The sequence below is a fragment of the Lagopus leucura genome, unplaced genomic scaffold, assembly GCF_019238085.1.
Source record: "Lagopus leucura isolate 7727_CA_CO unplaced genomic scaffold, USGS_WTPT01 Super-Scaffold_100024, whole genome shotgun sequence".
Taxonomy (NCBI): domain Eukaryota; kingdom Metazoa; phylum Chordata; class Aves; order Galliformes; family Phasianidae; genus Lagopus; species Lagopus leucura.
Genome location: NW_024962276.1, coordinates 339,081 through 361,098, shown reverse-complemented (window position 1 = coordinate 361,098; position 22,018 = coordinate 339,081). Strand labels below are relative to the sequence as shown.

General features: G+C 52.9%; 4 protein-coding genes across 4 annotated transcripts; 1 reads left to right on the top strand and 3 right to left on the bottom strand.

Moving 5' to 3' along the window:
• Positions 1–618: 618 nt before the first annotated feature.
• Positions 619–2,181, bottom strand: LOC122184734 (C-C motif chemokine 4-like). The gene is made up of 3 exons (XM_042879928.1): positions 1,999–2,181; positions 1,403–1,514; positions 619–1,060 (listed from the first exon to the last, which is right to left on the bottom strand). Exons 1-3 carry the CDS (start codon positions 2,069–2,071, stop codon positions 976–978), a joined length of 270 nt encoding a protein of 89 aa, XP_042735862.1. The 5' UTR covers positions 2,072–2,181; the 3' UTR covers positions 619–975.
• Positions 2,182–7,861: 5,680 nt separating this feature from the next.
• LOC122184679 (C-C motif chemokine 4 homolog) lies at positions 7,862–8,880 on the top strand. Its single transcript, XM_042879814.1, has 3 exons — positions 7,862–7,982; positions 8,167–8,281; positions 8,574–8,880. Exons 1-3 carry the CDS (start codon positions 7,913–7,915, stop codon positions 8,659–8,661), a joined length of 273 nt encoding a protein of 90 aa, XP_042735748.1. The 5' UTR covers positions 7,862–7,912; the 3' UTR covers positions 8,662–8,880.
• A 5,071-nt stretch (positions 8,881–13,951) lies between these two features.
• On the bottom strand, positions 13,952–19,314 carry LOC122184737 (E3 ubiquitin-protein ligase TRIM39-like). The gene is given in 7 exon segments (XM_042879931.1): positions 13,952–14,772; positions 15,454–15,566; positions 16,086–16,108; positions 16,229–16,459; positions 17,966–18,061; positions 18,584–19,083; positions 19,086–19,314. Coding segments are annotated over 7 exon segments (1,761 nt in total). The 3' UTR covers positions 13,952–14,203.
• Positions 19,315–19,414: 100 nt separating this feature from the next.
• On the bottom strand, positions 19,415–20,899 carry LOC122184776 (C-C motif chemokine 4 homolog). Its single transcript, XM_042879996.1, has 3 exons — positions 20,583–20,899; positions 20,188–20,302; positions 19,415–19,742 (listed from the first exon to the last, which is right to left on the bottom strand). Exons 1-3 carry the CDS (start codon positions 20,653–20,655, stop codon positions 19,643–19,645), a joined length of 288 nt encoding a protein of 95 aa, XP_042735930.1. The 5' UTR covers positions 20,656–20,899; the 3' UTR covers positions 19,415–19,642.
• Positions 20,900–22,018: the final 1,119 nt, after the last annotated feature.

Below are 22,018 nucleotides of genomic sequence, written 5' to 3'. Positions count from 1 at the left end.
TAGGAGAAATGTGTTTTGCATTAGGGAGAAGAAATGCTGTCTGAACAGAACAGATGTGCAGACACGAGGCTGTGGGAGCACCTCAGTATGCTGAGCATGATGCGAGCATGCTCCCTTGCAACCCGCTTGCTCCTATTGCAAAGCCACACATGAGCCACCCGTGTGCCCTGTGCCTGGTGCTGGATGTGGAGCAGGGCTGGCTCCCATCTGCAGCCCTACAGCAGCTCCCCCTGTTTGTGCCCTTTGTAATGTGCCCATACCCATCCCATCCCATCACACACATAGTGCCCACTGGGGAGCCAGGCACTGAGCTGGGGTGCATGAGGAGCCCCTCCTTGTCTGTCTAGTTCATAGGGGATGTGGTGGGGAAACAGAGTCAGAGGATATTCATATGTCTGTAGTGTGGAAACTTCATGGGCTTATCTCAAACCACTTCCCATCATCACATGCCGTGTAGGGTGTGCTGATGGGCTAGCGGTGAGTTTGTCTCTGTGATGGTGTAAAGGACATCAAGGGACAAAAAAGCAGAGGTTTTATCCACATTCTTTATTCTCCACAACACCTTCATACAAGTGAGCCGGAGCCACCCCTCCTTTGAAGAGGAGACTCTGGGCCACCCTCCCTTAAATACCCTCCCTGCCACTCTACCATAAATACGATCCAGATATGAGAATACTGTCTATCTCTTACTGTAATTTCTTAAATAATTTTAAATAACTTAGGAACAGTAGATGCGCCGTGGGCCTTTCTAGTCTGCAGGCAGGCAGAGGTGTCGAGCTACGTGCTGCTGGGGCTGCAGAGTGGGCTGTGCTAACAGCACCGACATGAGATGTCTGTAGTCCCCATCCTGCAGTCCCTGGGAGCTGCAAGCAGGAGACGTGGGCTCATGCAGCCGTCCTGAAGCCATGCTCCATGTCAGGAGCTCGTGGTGATGTGGCTGGCATGGCAGCAGTGTCCCATTCTGCCTGGCTCCGCTCAGTCCCGCTTGGCGCTCCGCAGGTAGCTCTGTACCCAGGGGTTGCTGGGGTTGGCACAGACCTCGTGCTTCTTTGTGACAAAGCTGTGGGATGAGACAGAGGTGAGACACTGAGATCACTGCTCAGAGCAGGAGCCTGGGTTTGGGGTTCACAAGAGGTTCTCCACCATCCCCAAGCTGATGCTGCGTTCCCCACAATTCCACCACTCCCATTCTTCTCCCACATCAATTCCTGCAGGAACACCCCTGGGAGTCCCCAAAGAGCATCCCTGGCCACCCTTGCAGGAGCATCCCGGCAGTCCCCGTGTCAGCCCTTTCCCCTTGGTTCCCCCTGCCTTGTGCGCAGCACACCCGCAGCCTCCTCTCTCTGACCCGCAGCCCTCGGCCGACCCCACACACCCACACCACGTCCACATCGGTACCTACATGATGGCTGGCTGCGAGCAGCTGGTGCTGCTGCTGTAGTGACTGCGGATGAGGTTCCGTGGGATCTTGTGTTTTATGTAAGAAGTGCAGCAGGTCGGGACGTCGGGTCCCACTGGAAGAGGCAGAGAGAGACAGCATGAGTGTGGGGTGAGCTCAGGAGCCATGCAGGGAGGAGGGAGCAGAGAACTAAGGGACAATTAAGTTTGAAAGGTGCACTGGAGATCACCTGGCTCAATGGAGCCAGGGAAGGGAACATGAGGGAGAATCCTACTCAGTTCCAGGGCAGAGACCGGAGTCTCTACGCTATGACCAGGAGCAAGGACCTCAGAATCAGAATTGTGGATGGATGAATGAACAGATGGACAGACGGATGGACGGATGGGCAGATGGATGGATGGAAGGATGGATGGATGGATGGATGGATGGATGGATGGATGGATGGATGGATGATTTTCCAGTTTGGAGGCTCCTACATGAGCTGATCTAAGTGCAGAGCGGAGAGAAGCTGAAAAATTCCCTGCTCTCTGCCTCAAAGGAGAAATGACAACAAAGGCTCAGAGCTGTTCTTCCTTCTCAAACAATGGAGCAGGACTCACCTGGGGCAGAGGAGGCTTGGGAACAGGAGGATGCGATGAGCAGAAGAGCGAGAACAACTGCAGAGAGCTTCATCTTCCCGTCGGATGAGGGCTGTTCGAGCAGGACCAGGAGCTCAGGCAGATGCGGGGCAGTCTGCAGCAACTGGATGCAGATCCCTTTTAATAGGAAGTCCTGGAGTCAGCAGGGAGACGATCCAGTGGAAATTCCAGGATGATGACAGAGGATGTCACGAAAGTGAAATAGTAAAAAAAAAAAAAACAAGAAAAGAAAAAAAAAGGCAGAAAGAATGGGATGTAGTTCACACTGGAGCCAAGAATGCTGGGATACTAAGCTCTGAGTCAGCGTTCGTTTTCGTTTTTATCAGCTCAAAAGGAAACTCGATTGTGCCAAGTGGCATGACCACAAAGAAGAGTTCTATTCATCATAATTACAGGAGGGATTTTCCCTATGAGTCTGGATAGCAAAAGAAACAATGTTTGGTTAAGATTACACAACTCTGGAAAAAAACCAAGCCCGAGGAGCGCTCGTGCTGCTGTTGTGCGGGTGCTTGTCAGGGGTTTGCTGCACGGCAGCATGAGGAGCACCGTGGGTCTGCACCACCCAGTGCCCAGCAGGGAGCAGTGGGGTTGGGACCCCCTACCTTGTCCTGGATTGGGATCAAACCCCCTCAGCACAGATCCCCAGCACAGGTGAGGATGTGCTCACATGAAGTTCCCTGCTGCAATCCGCTTTCCTGCATGTTCAAACCCAACATGGAGTTCGGGATGTCGGTGTGTGCAGCAGGCTGATGTACCCCCAGCAAAGCTGAGGACACACTTTTAATGAGCCAAAGCCTCTTTAGGAGCTGACAAAGGCATCAGGAAGGTGTGGGGCTTTGCTAGGCTCAGAGTGGGCAGGGCAGGGCTCTGCTTTCCTGGTGGAGCAGAGCAGATCCATATGGAGGTGCATGGCAGAACAGCAGGAGCTCCAGCCTTAGGATGAACTGCTGCAGAGTAATATCGAAATTCAGCTTTTTTGCCATGGAAATAAAGCGTGCATGAACAGACATTTGAGGCTTGTTCCCCTCTGCTTGCAACTCATGTGATAAGTGTGCACGGGGAAATCACAGCCACCACACCCGCTGCTGGCTGCTGCATTTCCAGCGCAGGGGGGCTGTGGCTGGGAGCTCTGTGGCTAACACCAACGAGGGAGAGCTTTGCTCATGGAACTTCACACCTCCTGCAGCGACCAAGATGAGGGGCTGGGGCTTGCACTGTGCCGTCCTGCTTGGCACTGGGGAGGTGCAGTGGAAATACAGCGCAGCGCGGAGCAGTGCCCTCGGTGCAGAAGCACTGAGATGCTCAGTGGAAAGAAAGGAGCCATCGTTTATGGCTGTTGAATTTGGCCAGGCTGAGCTGGAGGGAGGAGGAGGCCCTGGAAGGAACTGCTGCAACCACAGCTGGTGCCGGTGCCACCAGCACAAACCTCCTGCGCCGCAGCCCCCAGCTCCCTGCAGCTCATCCCGCTGCCCCTCGCCCACTTTTGCCTCCAGCTCTCAGTTCTCTGCCCTGTGTCTGCTGGTTGCTCCACCCTAGGGCTCTCTGCCATCAGGAGGCTCCTGCAGCTCAAGCAATTTCCAGCCAATCTCTCTATCAAGCTTTCCCTGTTCCTGGAACTGAGCTGCTTTTATTGCTTTGGGCCCACCCAGCCATGGGCATGAGGTTTGTTTGGGTTTGGGGACAGCCATAAAAGAAAGCTACCATTATTCACTAAGGAGAATTATGGGGAAGGATGCTGCAGGGTGCACTACTCCTGGCACAGCGGAACCCTGGGGTCCTGGAGCTCAGCTCAGCCATCACACAGCACCCCAACCCTGGAGCTTCAGGGAGAGCTGGGCTGCAGAACGGCTTCATGCAACTGCGGAACTTTCTTCTCCTCTTTGCTTGCAGATGCTGAGCGCACAAAGTCCAACGGGTTCATTGATAACCTGCCTTTACTTCCCACCCTGGAAGAGCTTTGGATTTTCTACCTGCTTTTCCTGGGGCAGAAATCTTCCTGTAAGTCTGAGCAATGCATGTCCTAGGGCTTCAAAGGCACTGCAATTCCGTTTTCCCTGTTTCTCTCTTTGTCCAAGGACTGAGAAGAGGCCAAAGCGAGGTGGATTTTTTTTATTACACTCTAATTTGGTTTGAAATACCTTACATTTAATCCTCTTTTGTTTGCTTTATTTCAAAACAAAGTCCAGGAAAAATCTGAGGCATGCATAGGGAAGCATTAGTTTTCCCCAAAGTATTTTTCCAGAAACTGCCCCTGCTGGAAGAAGCATCCTGTGATGCGATACAGCTTCTTATCAGCACAGTCAGCTTGCTGAATCCTGTCTGCACAGCTGGCACAGCTGGGATTCCCACCACAACACGATTTAGGGGAAACGCAAAGCCCAGAGCGGCCGCACAGCCCCCAGCCCTCACAGTGCTGCTTCTCTCACCAGAGGTTCCCACCGCAGCGGGTTGCAGGACATGACCTCATGCTGAACATTCCAATATTTCTCCAGAAGTGTTAAGAATAGGGAAGAAAAGGATCTCTGGATGCTTCAGAAAAGCCATCTGCAGGCGAGCCCCGAGCAAAGGGAGATGAAAGTGCTGCAGGCTGTGCTGGGGGCAGTTTCCGAACTCAGGACAGCTGTGGTACTTCCTTCTCCAAATGAATGCCAACAACTCAGCGTTAAAAACTGCTAAAAACAGCAGCTTACATCAGCCTCATTTGCAGTGTTCCTCTTTCATCGGTCACATTAAGAATTTCCCTACTTCTATTGTGAGTAAATGTATTTGGGGCTTTTTCTTTATTAGCACTTTCTCCTGGTAGTTCCCTGTGCCAGCAGACAAGCTCCAACACGCAGCATTATCCATGCAAATTAATGCAACACCACTCATTGCTCCAGACGGCCCGTCCTGCTGACTCCAAGCATCGCCTGCCCATGGTGGGAGCATCAAAACCAGACGGAGCCAAAGTGGGAAAACATCACTTTCCACCACAGCCTCTCCTACACTAACCCAGTTTCCCCTCAGGAGCTCACCTTGACCCTTCCACAGCCATCCCTCCACCCCAGAGCATTACCAGGTAGAGGTCCTTCATCCCAGACCCCCGTGGCTTCTCATTTTCCCAAAAGGGGAAGAGTGAGAATAAATGACTTTCTCATTTCATCATAATGGGGTTGTGGGGGTATGGGTGAGGACATGAGGACGCATTTTTTAGGCACTTGTTACAAAATCTCAGGGCATAGCTGATATGACTACAGCCTCCCACCTCTCTCCAGCACACAGATAGCTGGCAGGGTGGTGGTTCTGACAGATTTCTGGGGAAAAAACAGACTCTTAGGAAGTGAATACCCCACATTTGTCATTGTTTTTTGGCTTTCAGCAGTGGAAAAAAATTTGGCCTTTTCCTGGGCTCTGTAATAGCCATGCAATCATAGAACCATAGATTCACAGAATTGTAGAATGACTTGGATTGGAATGAACCTCGAAGATCATGTAGTTGCGACAACTTATGTGGTCCAATAGTGATAGGATGAGGCGAAATGGCTTCAAACTAGAAGGAGGGAGATTTAGGTCAGATGTGAGGAGGAAATTCTTCACCCAGTGAATTCACCCATTGAATTCTTCACCCAGAGATGGCACTGCTGCCCAGAGCTGTGGGTGCCCCATCCCTGGAGGTGCCCAGGCCATGACGGGCAGCCTGAGCACCCGGCCCACAGCAGAAATGGGGCTGACGGGGGCTGTGAGGTCCCTTCCAACCCCAACCCTTTTATGACATTATGATTCAGTGACCTGATTTTTCAGTGTTAATGAGATCTTTTATCTTCCCCACCACTTCTCCCACCTGCCTTGCCTATGTCATGTACCTTAGGGAGCAGGACAGGACCAGATGGCCGTAGGTGGCAAATCTCAAGACACGATCCAGGAACGCTCAAAGTTACAGTCACAGGGAACAGCTCAGAGGCAAACCATGCTCTTACGTATGTCTGCAAGCTGCATTCCCTGAGCAACAAGAGAGAAGAGCCAAGAAGAACTCAGAGCTGGCTCCTGGTCCAGCTGGCTGAGCGCCGGCTCCCCGCCGCCTGCCGGGCTGCAGAGGAACGCTCTCTCCTCATCTTCCAGCTTCTGGGGGCTGAGCACAGGCACAAGCAGTGACACATCACAAGGCTGTGCTCCATGTAACACGACCTGGGAAAACTGAAGAGTTGGGAAGGGAGGAACCTGATGAGGTTTAGCAACAGCAAGAGTAGAGTCTTGCACCCAGGAAGGAATAACTGCATGCATCAGTACAGATCAGGGGATGACCTGCTGGGAAGCTCTGTGGAGAAGGGGCTGGGGGGCCTGGTGGACGACAGGTTGGCCATGAGCCAGCAGTGTGTCCTTGTGGCCAAGAAGGCCAGTCAAAAGGCTATGTCAAAAACTGTGACCAGCCGGTCAAGGGAGGTGATCCTCCCTCTGTGCTCTGCCCTGCTGAGGCCACATTTAGAATACCGTGTCCAGTTCTGGGCTCCCCAGTTTAAAACAGTCAGGGATCTTCTAGAAGGAGTCCAGCAGAGAGCCACAAAGATGATGAAAGGCCTGGAGCATCTGTCATATGAGGAAAGCCTGACTAACCTGGGTCTGTTCAGCCTGAGAGGAGATCAGTGTTTATCAGGGAGGTGAAAGGCAAATGGGTGAGGCAGGCTCTTCTCAGCACTGTGTAGCAATGGGACAAGGAGGTGTTTTAGGTGATGGCCTAAAACTTGAATGTAGGAAGTTCCATACAAACATGCAAAAGAACTTCTTTATGGTGAGGGTGATGGAGCACTGAAATAGGTTGCCCAGAGAGGTGCTGGAGTCTCCTTTTATGGAGGTCTTCAAGACCTGCCTGGACACTGACTTGTGTGACCTGCAAAGGGGTTGGACTCGATGATCTCTTGAGGTTCCTTCCAACCCCTGTAATTCTGTGATGCTGTTGGAGCTGGGGGATGCCTGTGAGGTAGGCTCCAGAGACCCCTTGGTGATGAGCATTCCATGGGACCCATCCTGCTCACATCTGGGACTCCCCTATTGGAGTGAGATTTGGAAAACATTCATCTTCACAGTTCCTGGTCTTAAGGAGCAGTGTCTTCTTCACCCTGCCCATAGATCTCTCTCCACTGTAGCTGCAGTCACAGTCAGCATTCCTGTGCTCCATTTGGCTCTGCACATTTGTGCCCAGCAATGACCAGCTGCACCTCACCTACCAGGAGTCACTGACATTCAAGCGTCTAATCTAACCTGGACATTTAAGGTCTTCTCCCCAGCAGTAGGGAACGTGCTTAAGCAGGGGGTTGGGCTTTACGATCCCCAGGAGTCCCTTCCAAACCCTACAATTCTGTGACTCTGAGACTCGTGGGACATGGATGAGGCAGGCATCTCCAGGAGCCCACGGCTGGCAGCCCCACATTGTGCTGCTGGGTCAGTGGGGGCTGTGCAGATCTGGGATGGAAGCAGAAGAGACCTCAGCCCCCTTTTTCCTAAGCTCAGTGTTCATCATGTGTGCAACTCCTGCTAGGATGCACTGTCATCTCTAAGCAGCTCATGCAGGTTAGGTAACACAGCCCTGTTGACAAATGCAGGGACCTCCAAAGTGGAACTTCTTACTGAAGGAAGATGCACGAGAGAAGCAAAAATAGATATGGCGATTGTTTCATATCCTGTGCCACTGGGGAGGCTGTGGCCACCGCATTGTTCCATCATGCGACCGTGCTGCGATCAGCTCCTTCTCAGGGGGAAATTCCACTGTTCTACGCAAGCAGCTGCCCAGAGCCACGCACCCTATAAATTGGGCAGTTGCTGAATGTCTCAGCATCACAGAGAAGAGAGACCTCCGAGCTCCACTTGCACTCTCCAGCTCCTGCCACCACTCCCATCTGACATGAAGGTCTCTGTGGCTGCCCTTGCTGTCCTCCTCATCGCCATCTGCTACCAGACCTCTGCTGCACCAGGTAAGTCCTGGCTCTCCAAACCTCTCCAAATGGGGACCAGGGAGACGCTGCTGCTGGGACAGGATCCTCCCTGCCAGCCCTTCTACCACGGCTCCCTTCCCTGACCCATGAGGGCTCTGCTCCCAGCTCCCTGCCACTTCTCCCTGCCCCATGCCCCTTCTCACAGCCTCCTTTGCCTTTGCAGTGGGTTCCGACCCGCCGACTTCCTGCTGCTTCACCTACATCTCCCGGCAGATGCCCTTCAACTTTGTGGCAGACTACTACGAGACCAACAGCCAGTGCCCTCGTGCTGGTGTTGTGTAAGTGTCCCCCTTGTCAGAGGGCTCTGCCTTTGGGCTGGGGATTCCTCTGCATTTTGGAGTTGGGAGGGAACAACTCCTTTCTGGGGGAGTAGGATGGATGCGCACCCACTGGGTGCAAGGGGATGCTGGTGGGGCTCACACTGGTCCTGCCCCAGGGCTCTGCTGCCCGTGTGGCCAGCACCATGCGCCCAGATTGTGCCGACTATCAGCAGGAGGGGGTGAGGAATGGAGGAGGGGTCGCCTCCACGCAGGACTCTCCCATGGGATCTCACCTGGCTGCTCCCTGCAGGTTCATCACCAAGAAGGGCCGTGAGGTCTGCGCCAACCCTGAGAACGACTGGGTGCAGGACTACGTGAACAAGCTGGAACTGAACTGATGCGCCAGGATGGGATGAGCAAGCAATGGCCAGTTGCAGGCCCTGCCAGAAACACAACGTGACATTGAAAGCTGCCCAAGAGACTGAAAATGTCCCCGAATCTGCATTATTATTTATGTATTAATTGTTTATAATGGAAGGGAGCAGGTGAAATAATACCACTCCAACCAAATTGGAAGATTATTTAACAGAGATATATTTTTTTAAATTAAGAGTTATGCTTGGATTATGTTTTCTGTATTTAATGAATTGTATTTTTGATATAATATTTAATTCAAACATTGAGAAATAAATATTTTTTGTAAGAAATTTCTGTCTTTGCTCTGTTTGTGTTGATCACAGCTGAAATTATAATTGTGATGACATCTTCATTTTTTGCCCAAGGAGGCTGTGGATGCCCCATCCCTGCAGGCATTCAAGGCCAGGCTGGATGTGGCTCTGGGCAGCCGGGGCTGCTGGTTGGTGACCTGCACACAGCAGGGGGTTGGAATTGGATGAGCACTGTGGTCCTTTTCAACCCAGGGCATTCTATGATTCTATGATTGATTCTCTTTACTAAGCTGGCAAAACCCCACAAGTTTCCCTATCTTATGTTTTGCAAAATGAGCAAAAGAGAGAAAGAAAAAGAGAAAGGAAAAGGAAAAAAGAAAACAGTACAGAAAAAAAGAAAAAGAACAAGGAGGAGATGTGGGAGGAGCGCAGATGCAGGTAGTTTGGATCACTCATTTTAAGTTATTTAGTTACTGCTGATGTATAACTACTGGCACCCAATTAAATTCCTTTCAGCCCTCAGGGGTTGAAATCATAGAATTATTATGGTTGGAAAAGACGGCCAGGATCATCAAGTCCAACCTGAACCCATCCCACCATGCCCTCCAACCATGTCCCTCAGTGCCATAATGTTTTCCTCCATGCAGCTTCCAGCCGCCCTGCCCCAAGCCCGCAGAGCTGCGTGGGGCTGCTGTGCCCCAAGTACGGAACTGAGCACTTGGTCCTGTTGCAGCTCATCCCCTTGGCCTCAGCCCAATTCTCAGCTATTCCCAGAGCTGAGAGCTGAGAATGGAAAAAACATGCTTCACTGCCAAATTTGTAGAACTATTTGGTAAAACTCGTGTAGCTGGGACACAAGGCTTAGCAAGTGCATGTCTCTCCAGAGAGCAGCTGTTTTTCCCCTGTGCCACCAACACCTGCCCATCTCTGTACGGATCTGAAGCAGTCTGCTGCACATCTCCCCCAGCCCCTCTGCCAGACCCATACCCAAGTAGCTGGTGAAGATGAAGCCCATCAAGTGACTGCAGTGAGGCTGATGGGATGAGCTCTGGACACACACAGTTGTGTGAGAAATGAAGGTCTGAGTTCTGCTGCGCCTGGACCTCCAGTGCCCATCGCACATTCCAAGCAATTTGTTTGGATCTGGAGAACCCAGGTCCTTTCTGGAAGGGCTGTGCTCTATCATTTGTTCCTCAGCTTGTGTTGACAGTGGAGGTTGCTGTGACCCAGGTTAGTCGCACAGCATTTGTTGAACTTCGTGAGGTCTCCTAGCCATGCTGCTCAGTCTGTCCAGGTCTCTCTGGATGGCATCTTATCCCTCGGGTACATCAACAGCACCCTCAGCTTAGTGTCATCCACAAACTGCACTTGATTCTGCTGTCAGTGCCATCAAGGAGATATTAAAGAGCACTGGTCCCAGTACTGATCTCTGAGGGACACCACTCGTCACTGATCTCCATCTGGACACTGAGCCATTGACCACCACTCTCTGGGTCCAGTCTGGCAAGCAGTTTCCCTTCCATCAAAAAGTCTGCCCACCCAATTCATATCTTTTCAATTTGGAGAGAAGGATGTTGTATTGGACCACAACAAAGGCCTTAGCAAAGTTTGGATAGATGGCATCAGTGACACTTCCCTTGCCCATTGATGCAATTATGCCATCACAGAAATCCATATGTTGGTCAGGCAGGACCAACATATTGGTGAAGCCATACCGACTGCCATATATATCACTTTGCTGCCTTCCATGTGCCTTACCATAGCTTCTGGGAGGATCTGCTCCATGATCTTACCTAGCAGCATTCCAACACCCTCAAGGATGAGAGAAAACCTTGGCCGCCATGTACCAGCCAACACCCTGCCTGTGTGCTGCAGCCTGTTCCTTCACCCACAGGCTGAGTCTGCCACAAAGCTGGGCACCAACAGCTGCCCTCACCCCAGGAGCAGGGGACAGAAGCCCCTATCCAGGACAGGGAGACCGACAGCAGGGATTCAGTTCTACACAGTCCCTCGCGGTTGCAGCTCCCCAGACCTCACAGCACCAGGAGCAGTCCCATAGCCGTGGGGTCCTCGAGGGTCAGCTACCAGCACCACCAGCCCAGCACTGAGTCCATTGCACACAACAGCATGCACCAGCATCCTTAGCTCCTGGGTCATGCTGGAGCCACCCACAGCAGACACCTACTCTGCGTACCTCAGCTAACCCACACCACTATTCTGGGAGCCCACAGGGAGCCCTGAATTGCTCATGTCGTTCTTTACACCCACCCACGTGTGCCAGCTCAGTGCGTGCGAGGAGCGCAGCGCTCTGCTAACCCACACCTTTGGCACATGGCCGTGAGTCTGCACCAGCAAAGCGAAGGTGGTCGCAGCCCACAGCTGCCAGCAGAGCCCAGAAGCAGCATTCCTGGCACCGAGCTGGCTCACAGCAAGGGCAAGATGCAGCTCACAGCAGAGTGGCTCATCAGGGCCACAGCTCTGCTTGTGCTCAGACAAACCCAGACAAGAGCGATAGCCTCAGTGGTTTCAGAATTTGCAAGATACTGCAGAATTTGCTGCTCTGTTTTCTGAGCCTGCAAACAGAACGTGGTATTAACCACATGTTCTGTGAGATGCACATTTCTTGAGAGTCGGTGCTTTTTGTGCTCTGGTGTGTTTTGGACATGCAACAAAGCATCGTGTTTTCTTTGAGTAAAATTGAACTGTATTATTTGAAAGGAAGTCTACTGTATGTTTCATGAAAGTTTTTATGAAAACCATTTGAAAGCCTAAATGGGAACCAAGCTATAATCTCCATGGGCGTTTTGAGGTAGAAAGACACACGAGGAGCTGGAGATCAGGGTGCTTTCTGAGAGAACACATCTCTAGAATTGCCGGTCTGTAAATCTGACTGCAGAGAGTCCTACTGGGGACAAGCAGCCCCCAAAGCCACTGTGAGTAATGCACAGATTGCTCAGCAGAGTGGCTCTGTGATCACACAGCTCTAGATGTGTCCTTTCTGGTGAAGGGACATGGAATCTTTAGGGTGCCTTCACTAGAAGCAGGCATGTGTCAGCAAGACACTCTCAATCCAAAACGTCCCCACAAAGCACACATACACGCAGATCTATATGTCCATCTTCCTTGGTGGTGTAGAAATCAAAAGGAAACGGTGTGATGTTGATCATATAGATCTGCCTCTTATTAATAAATAACCCATGCCCAAGCATGAGGTTCACCAGGCTGCTTGGTGCTGTTTTCCTGGGAGCAGAAGCTGCAGGAAGACTCAACTGCTCAAGCCAGACCACGCTTTCCACATGTCTGAGGCAAGTGGGTTGAGCTGGGGTGGTCTTTGATGGGCACGAGCTATGTGGGGGCCAGAGCCAAATCGTAAGGAAGGAAATGCAAGGAAATGGTTTCAAGTTGCACCAGAAGATATTTAGATTGTACATTAGGAACCCTTTCCTCATAGAGAGGGTGGTCAGGCATTGGAACAGGCTGCCCAGGGAAGTGGAGTCCCCATCCCCGGGAGGTGCTGAAGGGATGTGTGGATTTGGCACTGAGAGAACGTGGCTTAGTGATGGGACTGGGTAGGTCAGGCTGACAGTTGGATTTCATGATCTTGAAGGTCTTTTCCAATTGTCTATAAGCAGAAGTGCTTCCACAGAGGACTTGAGCAAGCTAAGTCATGAATTAGAAAACCAGTCTGCAAGCAGCTTTGGAAACAGCTGTAGCACTAAGTCAGCAGGGAGGTCTAAAAGCTAGGTCCCAGTGCTCCCAATTTTCTCTCTGCCTGTGGCAATCTGGTCTGGGCATCTCAGAACAGAGTTGTCAACCCAGAGTGTTTTCTTACTTGCAGGTGATTCCATGAAATGGAAAACCGCATGGCATATTCAGAGATATCTCATGCCTTGGACCTTTACTCTCCTTCCATGGAGATGCAGATTCATGACTTCTAGGAACACGCTGGATGTTGTGACAGAGTGAGCTCACTTCCTTTCTGCTCAGCCATTCACTTGTTCCCTCATTGCACCCTTGCATATTTGCAAGACCTCTGATTGCGTTTCCTCCTGTTTCATCTGAAATAGCTGCTCATCCCTCCTGCCCTGCAGCAGTGCTCCTCGTCCGGCACCTTGCTGCAGTGACATTGCTCTTGCTTTCTGGTGAGCTTCAACGTTACCATCTCCTGTCATCTTGGTGATGTTCAGCCTGGTCTCTTCCCATCTGCCATCCTAAGCAGCGGTTTCCCCGGCTGTGCTCAGCTGCCTCAGCTTCCAGTCCTCTACCAAGCCCTCAAAGTCATATCCTTTCCATAGTTTTTCATACCCTCTATCTTTAAGATCCTCCTGGAGGTCAGAAAGAGGTGCAGAGTCCACCAAAACCCTTCCTGGGACGTGGCAGATCTGGGACTAGCCTCATGTAGATGTGCTCTCCTCTCTGCTGTGCAGCCCCAAGAGAGAGATCCTGCAGTTAAGGGGAGCTGGGTGGGATTCAAAAAAAAGAAGTACCAAAAACCAGCTGAGAGGAATTGCAGAGCTGTATCCAGGGCCACTTTTCACTAGGAGTCTCCTAATCTCCAGCTAGATACCCCCAAAGAAACCATACCAAATATCTGAGACCATTCCTTATCAAATCTTATTTTATTCTCATTGAATCAGTCACTAAATTAAGATGCTTCATTATTTCTGTCTCCATTGCACAGGGCATAGCTGCTGGGCAGCACCTCCAGCCCCTGAATGCTTTCAGTGAGCATCACCGGCTGATGAAGCAGCTGAGCTGAAGGACAAGAGAGCTGCCACCTGGGAGAACACTGCTGTGGAGGTCCTCCATGGGCCATGGTCAGCAGCACAGCACTCTTTGGACAATACACATGGTCCTCTGGGACTGACAGTAGCAGGGCTTCTTGCTCCTTAAAAGCCAGTGAGTGCACAAGGGCCTTTTCTCCAGAATTCAGCATTGAAATGCTGGGTGTCAGCCAGGGTTTGGGGTTAACCAGCAGGAATGGATGCACCACAGAAATGCACAGCTAATGGCACAGGGCTCGCCAGATCATCTCTTTATTGCCTCGTGTCAGAACAACGCATACCCAAAGCATCACAACACAGCAGCCTGTGAGCCCCCACCACCAGAAGCCTGTGGATGAGCAGTAAGGCACCGGTGGACAACAGGTGCTACAATCCCAGCATGGTCCTGGCTGGATCCCCACTCCATGCTACACACATAGCAACTGCCAGCCAGCACCTCCTGCTCACCCGAGCAGCTCGTTGTGCCCCCACAGTTCTGCCTGTCCCTGTCACAGGACGACGCAGCTGGTCCCCTGCGTGTCCCTCATCCAGGAGATCACCAAGGGCTCTGCATTTTTGCCCCCCATAAAGGAGCCCAGGTAGAAGAAAGGACGGAGTTTCCCCGAGAACTTGTCGGTGAAGGTGTAAAGGTGGGAGCGGTCGGACACGCTGTAAAAGGAGATTTCTCCTGCCTCATAGTCCAGGAAGATGCCAATGCACCGGGGTCTGACACTCGGGGTCAGGCAGGAGACAGGGCAGGTAAGGGCCTCATAGGCACCGTTCTGCAGCCGCAGCACCCAGTAGCCATTTTGGGGGGAAAAGACGATGTTTCCTTTCCGGCAGGCAGCCTCCTTGCACAGCCCCAGGCCCCACTCCGGCTTGTCTCCCACCTGCACCTCCCAGTAGCTGCGGCCCGAGAAGAAGGCCTGCAGCCCCAGCACCACGGGAACACAGCTGAACCTCTTGGGGCTGTCAAAAAACATCAGGAACAGCTTCCTGCTCCCGCGCCGCACGCTCTTGCGGTCCTCAGACAGGGTGAGCTCAAGGTGAGCCGTCTCAGGGTCCAGAGTCACATCCACTGGTGGGAGAGAAGGGAGGAGCACAAAAGGACTTTGTGAGTCCGTCACTGAGATGCTGAAGAGCCCCAGTCCCAGCTGCCAGCTGTGTGTAACCGCCTTATGCCTCGCATGCCACGTGGGGCTGCTGGCCTGGGGAAGTGTGATTCATAAAAATCATTTCAGCTGTAAACCATGTCAAAGCAAGTTGGCATGTGGCTGCAGAATGGGAACAACAAGGGCAGCCTGGCATTCAGGGTATAGCTTAATAAGTAACGGTGAAAACAAGAGTCTGTAAGCAATGCCCTCCCAACCTGAGACTAGAAGGAGAAAGCTCTCCAACCATGGGAACCAGCCTGAACCCACCTGTAGCAAACTGGTAATGTCATCCAAAATCTGAGAAGAAAACTCTCTAACTCCAGTGTAGTGTTAGAGGGAAAAAAAACCCACAGCACTGGTGCTAACAAAAAAAAAACCTGGTCTGAAACGGGGTCTGCTCTGAAGTCATGTCATTAAAGAGGAGCCTGAACCTGGATGGACTCCTGCACAGACTCTTGCAGAGACTGAGGGGGCCAAAGGCTTCAGCCAGGATCCCACCCCAACGAGCAGCCCACCTGTTTGTCAGGGATGCACTCAACAGTTCCCCACGTCCCAGGGCAGGGGGCTATGACCACACACACAGGGAGCTGGAAGCAGATCCTCACCTTTGAACTTCCTCAGCATGTGTCTTATACCCATGCAGCGCTCTGGGATGCTGTAGTCCTCCTTCAAGTTCACAGACACAGGTTTGGGGGCCTGAAACTTCATTGTTTCACACCTGAAAGGAGAGCAATACTGGGGACCATATTCAGTGCCCACTGCACAACTCTTCTGCAGCATCATGGGGCTTTCTGATGCCTTTCACCTGGCTGCACAGATGCATTCCCTCCCTTGAACTCCTCAGCCATGACAAAGCACCAGGAATGACTACTTGGTAGTAAATGTGATGGGACCTTTGATCCAGAGTGAACTGGTGCACAAGAAGTGGATCTCAGGGAGGTGCAGAGCCACTGCCAAGTAGGGGTGCCTGGGAAATGGAGGAGATAGGCCAACCTGGCAGCACGGCCCTTAGGAGGGGACAGATCTCACATCTCACACCCCACAAGGCCAGACAAGACCTCAGTTCTGAGGCCCTGGAAGAGGAGGGTTCTGCAGCTACTTAAATTTCAGACCCCAGCCTTGTCAGCCCCAGGGCACTCTGTCTTTAGAGGACAAATGGAACACTGGGCTGGGAGACAGAGACACTGAAAGCCAGGAGGCAGCTCGGACTATAAATGGAAGGAGCACAGGTACCCACCTGCTCAGGATGCATCTCATGTCCTAGAAGAGAAAAGCCATTCTGGGTATGTCACTCCAGACTGGCCCCAACCACCTGGCCACACAGCAGAGGCCTGGGGCTGAGGCTGGGGAAAATTGAGAGGGCTGGTGGCAGAGCCTGACCTTGAGCAGCTCCTCAACTGGCTGCTGCATCTTCTCCTTTATCTCCCGGATCAGCTCAACCAGCAAGCACTTCTGCTCTGTCACCCTGGCCAGGTTTTCAGAGATCATCACCAGAATCTGTGATTCCTCCTCCTCCAGCTTCTGAAGCAGCAGCTTCTCCTCATCAGCCAGCAGCTGATGCAGCTTCCCAAACTCACACACAATCGTCTCCCGCTTTCTCTTCACTTTCTCCTTGTGATAGGAAAGATGCACACAGTGAAGGCAGGCAGTGTTAGCCAGCTGAGTCAGAGCCCAGCGCTATGCCCAACATGCAGGAAACCGCTGCATTTTTGTCTGTGTTTATTTAAAAGAAGAGCCAAGGGATAAATGCCGTGGTTTGACCTAGCCAGAGTTCCCACTTGACATCCAACAGAAGGACAGCCATGACCAGCTGGACCTCCGATGCCCACAGATATCTGAGTGCAGCACAGGGGTCTATGGAGACGTAACCAGGTGTCAGGTGGGGTTTTGGGCGGGATTTTATCAGGAGATAAAATCAACTTGCCTGCGTGCCAGGCTCAGGGTGAGCTCTGCTTAGCAATCCTGCCAAAACGTGACAGCACCCAGGGGTGGGGTGGGTAGGGGTTGGAAGAAACCAGGCAGGACTTCCTGGGTCACTGAGAATTCTCGCTGAACACGGAGCAGTGACAGGTGGGGGCTGCAGTGCTTGAGAAAATTTTTTCCCAACACTTAATATTTGGCATCTGGCTCAAAACCTAAAGCCCAAAAGTTAACCAACTGCAGAAAAACATGCTGGGGTTAACTACGACCAGGAAGCCTCAAAGCCCAGAGGGTAAATGAGAGGCAATCAAAGTGCATTTCCTCTTCATCTAAGCACGATTTCTTGGACCTGACTCACAAACTCCTGATAAGCCAGGACTGCAAGCCCAGCACTCGCTGGGGACATTTTTTCCTTTTTACTTAAGCAGGACAGAAGCCGGGGCAGCCTGGCGGTGACCCACGGCCTCAACTCAGGCGGGGGTGGGACAAAGCTCTGTCACAACGCAGTGCCTGAGGGGGATGGTGGGTGCACTGCAGCACCCCCAAACTCCATCACTAGTGACAGCCCACACAGATAATTGGGAGAGCACTGAGAAACCTGTTTTCCCTGCCAAAGCTGATTAATCATCAGGTCAGCAAGGGAAAGCTCCAGCCAGAAGTTTCATTCCCTCTTCTGCAGTTATGTTTCCTTCTAGGCCTAAACTGCCTCTGTTTTGCTGCTGTTCTGCCCCCAGGGCTGCTTGGGGTAAAGCAGAGGAGCAGTAATTTGCTTGTATTGTTATAATGACAACAATTTCAGCTCTAGTGCTGTGGAGCAGAGCTGATTGTGTGTCTCACACCTGCTTTTCACTTAAGCGAAATGCAAACAGAAAGCATCTATTTGTTGAACTGGCACACAAACCCCCACAATTTCCTTGGAGCTGGAATGCTGTTTTTTTTTTCCCAAGCTGGGCTTTTTGATTTGCTCAGGATCGCATTCACTGCAGTTTCCACACTCACTGATGCTGGTTTCTAGCGCCGTGCTTGTGGCTCTGCCAGCTGTGATGGCTCAGGCTCCCTGGCAGATGTGGGTGCTCCCTACAGCAGCAGCACATGGGACATGTCCCATCCTGGATTCACAGCCCCAGACCATTCCGGATTTTTTAAATTCCTGATGTTATGTAAGCTCATTCTTTCACAAACAAACCGAGCACCTGCCTTGCACTCCTGGGTTTTCATCTTCGCCTCTGACTCACGCTTCTTCATATCCTCCACTTCCTTGGAAAGTTGCTCCAGTGATTTCTGGAGTTTGACCTGAAAACAGCAGAAGCGAGGTCGGCCCTCCCCACCCTGCATGCTCTGCCCAGCCCCTGAGCTCACAGCTGCTGGTGCCAGCATGCAGCAGGGGACAGGGCCCTGTGCCAGGCAGTGCCATCTCTGGCACCCATTCCTAGCAGCTGTTCTCTTCACTCTGCTCACAGCATTAACCCCCTCCAAGCAGCTCGGGTCTTTCCCTATTTTCCTCGCTATTTCGGTTCAGAGAGCAAGCGAACTGCCTCCCACATCGCTGGGACGTGGCATTTGGGTACCCCCACGACGCTGGGACATGGTGTTTGGGTGCCAGGAGTTCCACACCCCACCGCCCCGACTGTTTGCAGGGCAGGGAGCCAGGCTGTCCCACGCACACGGGCCGACGGGGGCACGGTGCCCCTTGCATTAGGAGGCAGCAAGTCCACCCTCAGCCCCGGCACCCGCAGCACAGTGGCTGCCACTCGCTTTGCCACCATTCTCACACCGCAGCGGTGCCCGGGGCCGTTCGCAGAGGGGTGCCTGTACCTTGTACACCTGCGCGGCCTCCTCGATGGGATAGACGGTGTGCGAGCGGTGCTGCTGGGACTCCCGGCACACCACGCAGATGGGCTGCTCGTCCCCCTCGCAGAACAGCTTGAGGCGCTCGTCGTGCAGGGGGCAAAGCGGGCTCCCACTCCCCGCCCCCGTTCCCGTCCCCACGTCGCCCCGCAGCCCCAGCTGCCGGATGCTCTCCACGATGTTGGCCAGCTGCCGGTTGGGCCGCATGCTGCTGCGGCGGCAGGGCGCCCGGCACTGCGGGCAGGTGAAGGGCGCGTCGTTCCACAAGCCCTTGTCCTGGCAGTGCTTCCCGATGCAGCCGCGGCAGAAGTTGTGCCCGCAGTCGACGCTGACCGGCTCGCTCATGTACTCCAGGCAGATGGAGCAGACGGCCTCCTCGTGCAGCCGCTCCAGGGCTTCGGACAGCGCCATGGTGGGCGCCGCGGCCCGGCAGCAGCGCCGCGCGTGGCCTTGGACGATGCACCCGGCCGGGGCAGCGGCGGCCGTGGGCGGAGCGCGGCGCCAGCGGGGCGGCCCTGAGGGCTGCGGCCTTCCCTGCCCGGAGGGTGAAAGTGAAAGCGAAGGCCTGCGGGGAAAACGGGACAAACGGCCCGACCCCAGTGGGACGAGATGGGGCTCCGCCGGCCGCGGCAGCAGCAGGCCCTGCGGTGGCAGGGATGCCGGTGGTGCTGCCCAGCCCCTGCGTGGCCTGCAGCCATGGGGCAGCGACCGGGTCAGCTGCGGCCTGTGGGCCCTGGCCCTGCCTGACAGAGAGACAGCTGGACGAAGGGCAGCTTTCCTTTGCTTTTATATCGCAAAGCCAACCGAAAGACAGCCGGTACAAATCACAGTGACAGGTTTGTCCCCAAGAAGTAGAAATGCTTTTGCATGCACTTAAATAGGTAAATAAATAAGAGTATGTACAGAGTCTGTAAAACAGTCTGCAAACAGTCTGCCAAATGCACGGGCAAGGAGGTGACAGGGCTGTGATGGGAGGTGCCCATGAGAGGGCTGCAGCTGTGATGCTGGAAGGGATTGGAGCACAGCTCACTGGCTGCTGTCCTTGTGCTTCTCCACGTTCAGGATATCCTGAACCCACTTCTCTTCTGGTTTGGCACAGCACGTCTTCTTCTCAACCGTGGTGAATCTGCAGAAGGAAACACAGTTAATGGGTGGAGGAAAAGGGAGAGCAGGGCTGGGCGACTGCATGCTCCTTGCCATTGGGACTCCACCAAGCTGACACCTCTGTAACTGCACGGCGGCTCTGCAGACGCACAGGGGTGAGCTCAATATCATCATAGGTGTCCTTGCTGCTTAGAGGAGAAAGCCACTCCCCCCCCAGCTGCCTTCCCCAGCCAGCACACTGTCCTGCCTGGGACTCTCTATCTTGGTGGAGGTGACCTGCTTAGAAATAACAGGGAGGACCAGAAGCCAGCTGTTTGGGATGTGAGATTGGCCCCTGCAAAGTTTCCAGGTAATTCTCCTAATGTGGCAGAGCCCAGCCGGCTTATGCCCTTTGCCATGCCATGTGGGGTTTCTTGGTGCTGCCACCTTTCAGTGGGCAGCCCTGGGGTCTGGGCAGAAATACTCACATCACACCGCGGTAGGGGCACCCGCTTCCTGTGTACTCATACATCACCACCTTGCTTGGGGGAAGCGCTTTGTTTAAGAAATTGTAGCAGCAGGGTCCGCGGGGCCTGACAGCAACTGGGAGAGAAGAGAGATTTTCTGATTAAAGCCAGACCAGGAGCAGTGCCGGCAGGGAGAAGCAGGCTTGCAGGACCTGAAGGGCCACACTGAAGAAGGTGCTGCTCCCACCACAGTCTACCACCAGTCACCCTTCCCTCAGCAAAGCAAAGAGCAGCAAGATGTGCCTTTCCTTTCTTACAGCAGGTGCTCAGAAGAGAGAGCCAACAAGAATTACTGGGACTTGTACAGCAGAAAGAGCAAGAAGAGAGTTCCTACAGAGTGGGGAGCTTGGACTCACGTGAACTTGAGGAGACCTGGTAGCAGAGAGCAGCCACAGTGAGAACAGCAATGGCAGCAGTGGAGGACTTCATGTTTCTGTTTGGTGGAGATTAATTGTAGGAGTCAGGCTAGACTGCTGCACTGGTCCTTCACTGGGCCTGATGTGGGATCCCTGGGTTCAGTTCACTCTATAAGGGTGCGCAAGGCTGGAAACATGATGAAATTCTGCAGAAAGACAGCATGATACAATGGAAGAAGTGCTGTGTCAAGAAATTCTATGTGTGTACAAAGAGTGTGGAGCCCTACACCATCCTGTGAAGGGAAGTACCCAGAGCCCTGACGGGCAGTAGTGCCCGGATGTGGCAAGTGATATGCCATGACAAGATACTCTGAAATAAGAGGGAACAGGATATGACCAACTCTTCTTTTTTTTTTCCTCAGACCAAAACCTAGAAGTCAAAAACCTAGAAGTAGTGTTTCATGAGATTTTGCCTAGAAGCCACATGACAACAGGGAATGAGCATGGCTGGCACACACATCTAGAATATCTGCATCACAGAAATACAGAGCAGTGGACTCTGCAGCCATGGCAGCAGGAAGAGCCATGGGTCACACCAGCTGTGCTGGCTGCCTGCTCAGCAGAGAGAACTGACTTCCTCCTGGCATTATCCCAGCAGCCATATAGACATACAAAAGAGGTTTGCTGGCTCAGCTGGTGCCGTTTAGGACAGGAGCAGTGTCACTGCACTGGCTGGCAGCTCTCCTCCGAAACGTTACATGCCCACAGAAGGGCTCTGCTGACCTCCAGGCAAAGGCTTATGGATGACACCTCATGCAGGCAGAGGAAGAGCAAGAGCAAGGTATTGCTGGTGCTGGCGCAGTTTGTGGCTGCTGAACAACCACAGCTGCAGCCACTGGGCTCCTCTGCGGGGGAGGAACATTTAGACATGAGAAACCACTGCCCAACATGGTGGCCTTGTAGAGGTCCAGAGGAGGGACTCAATGAGTGAAGTGAAAAGATTCCCTGCAGCAGGTGAAGATCTTATTCTAGACCCAGGGCTCTTAAGTGCTTCAAGGGTATCATCATCATCACAACTCAACCGACAGAACTTAGTGAGTCAGACCTTTCAGAAGGAGTGGGATAGAGGGCACTGAAAGATCTCTTATGCCCAGAGCCTTTTGCTTCACTAAAACACTGTGTTACTAAGCATCAGCAAAACTGGGCCAGGGTAAAACCACATGTGGGTGCTTCCCTGCTCCAACCCAACCCACACCCTGCAGTCCCTCTGCAGCCTCACAGCTTTGCCTTTGCAGCGGTACAGGCCCTGACACATCCCTTTGTTTCTCTGTATCTCTCTTTCCCCTTTGCTGGGATTGCTGTCATCCTGCACTTCTGCTCAGGGATGCTGGGGAAGGGGTGGGTGAAGCACAGGCAGGAGCTGTGTGGACTTGGCA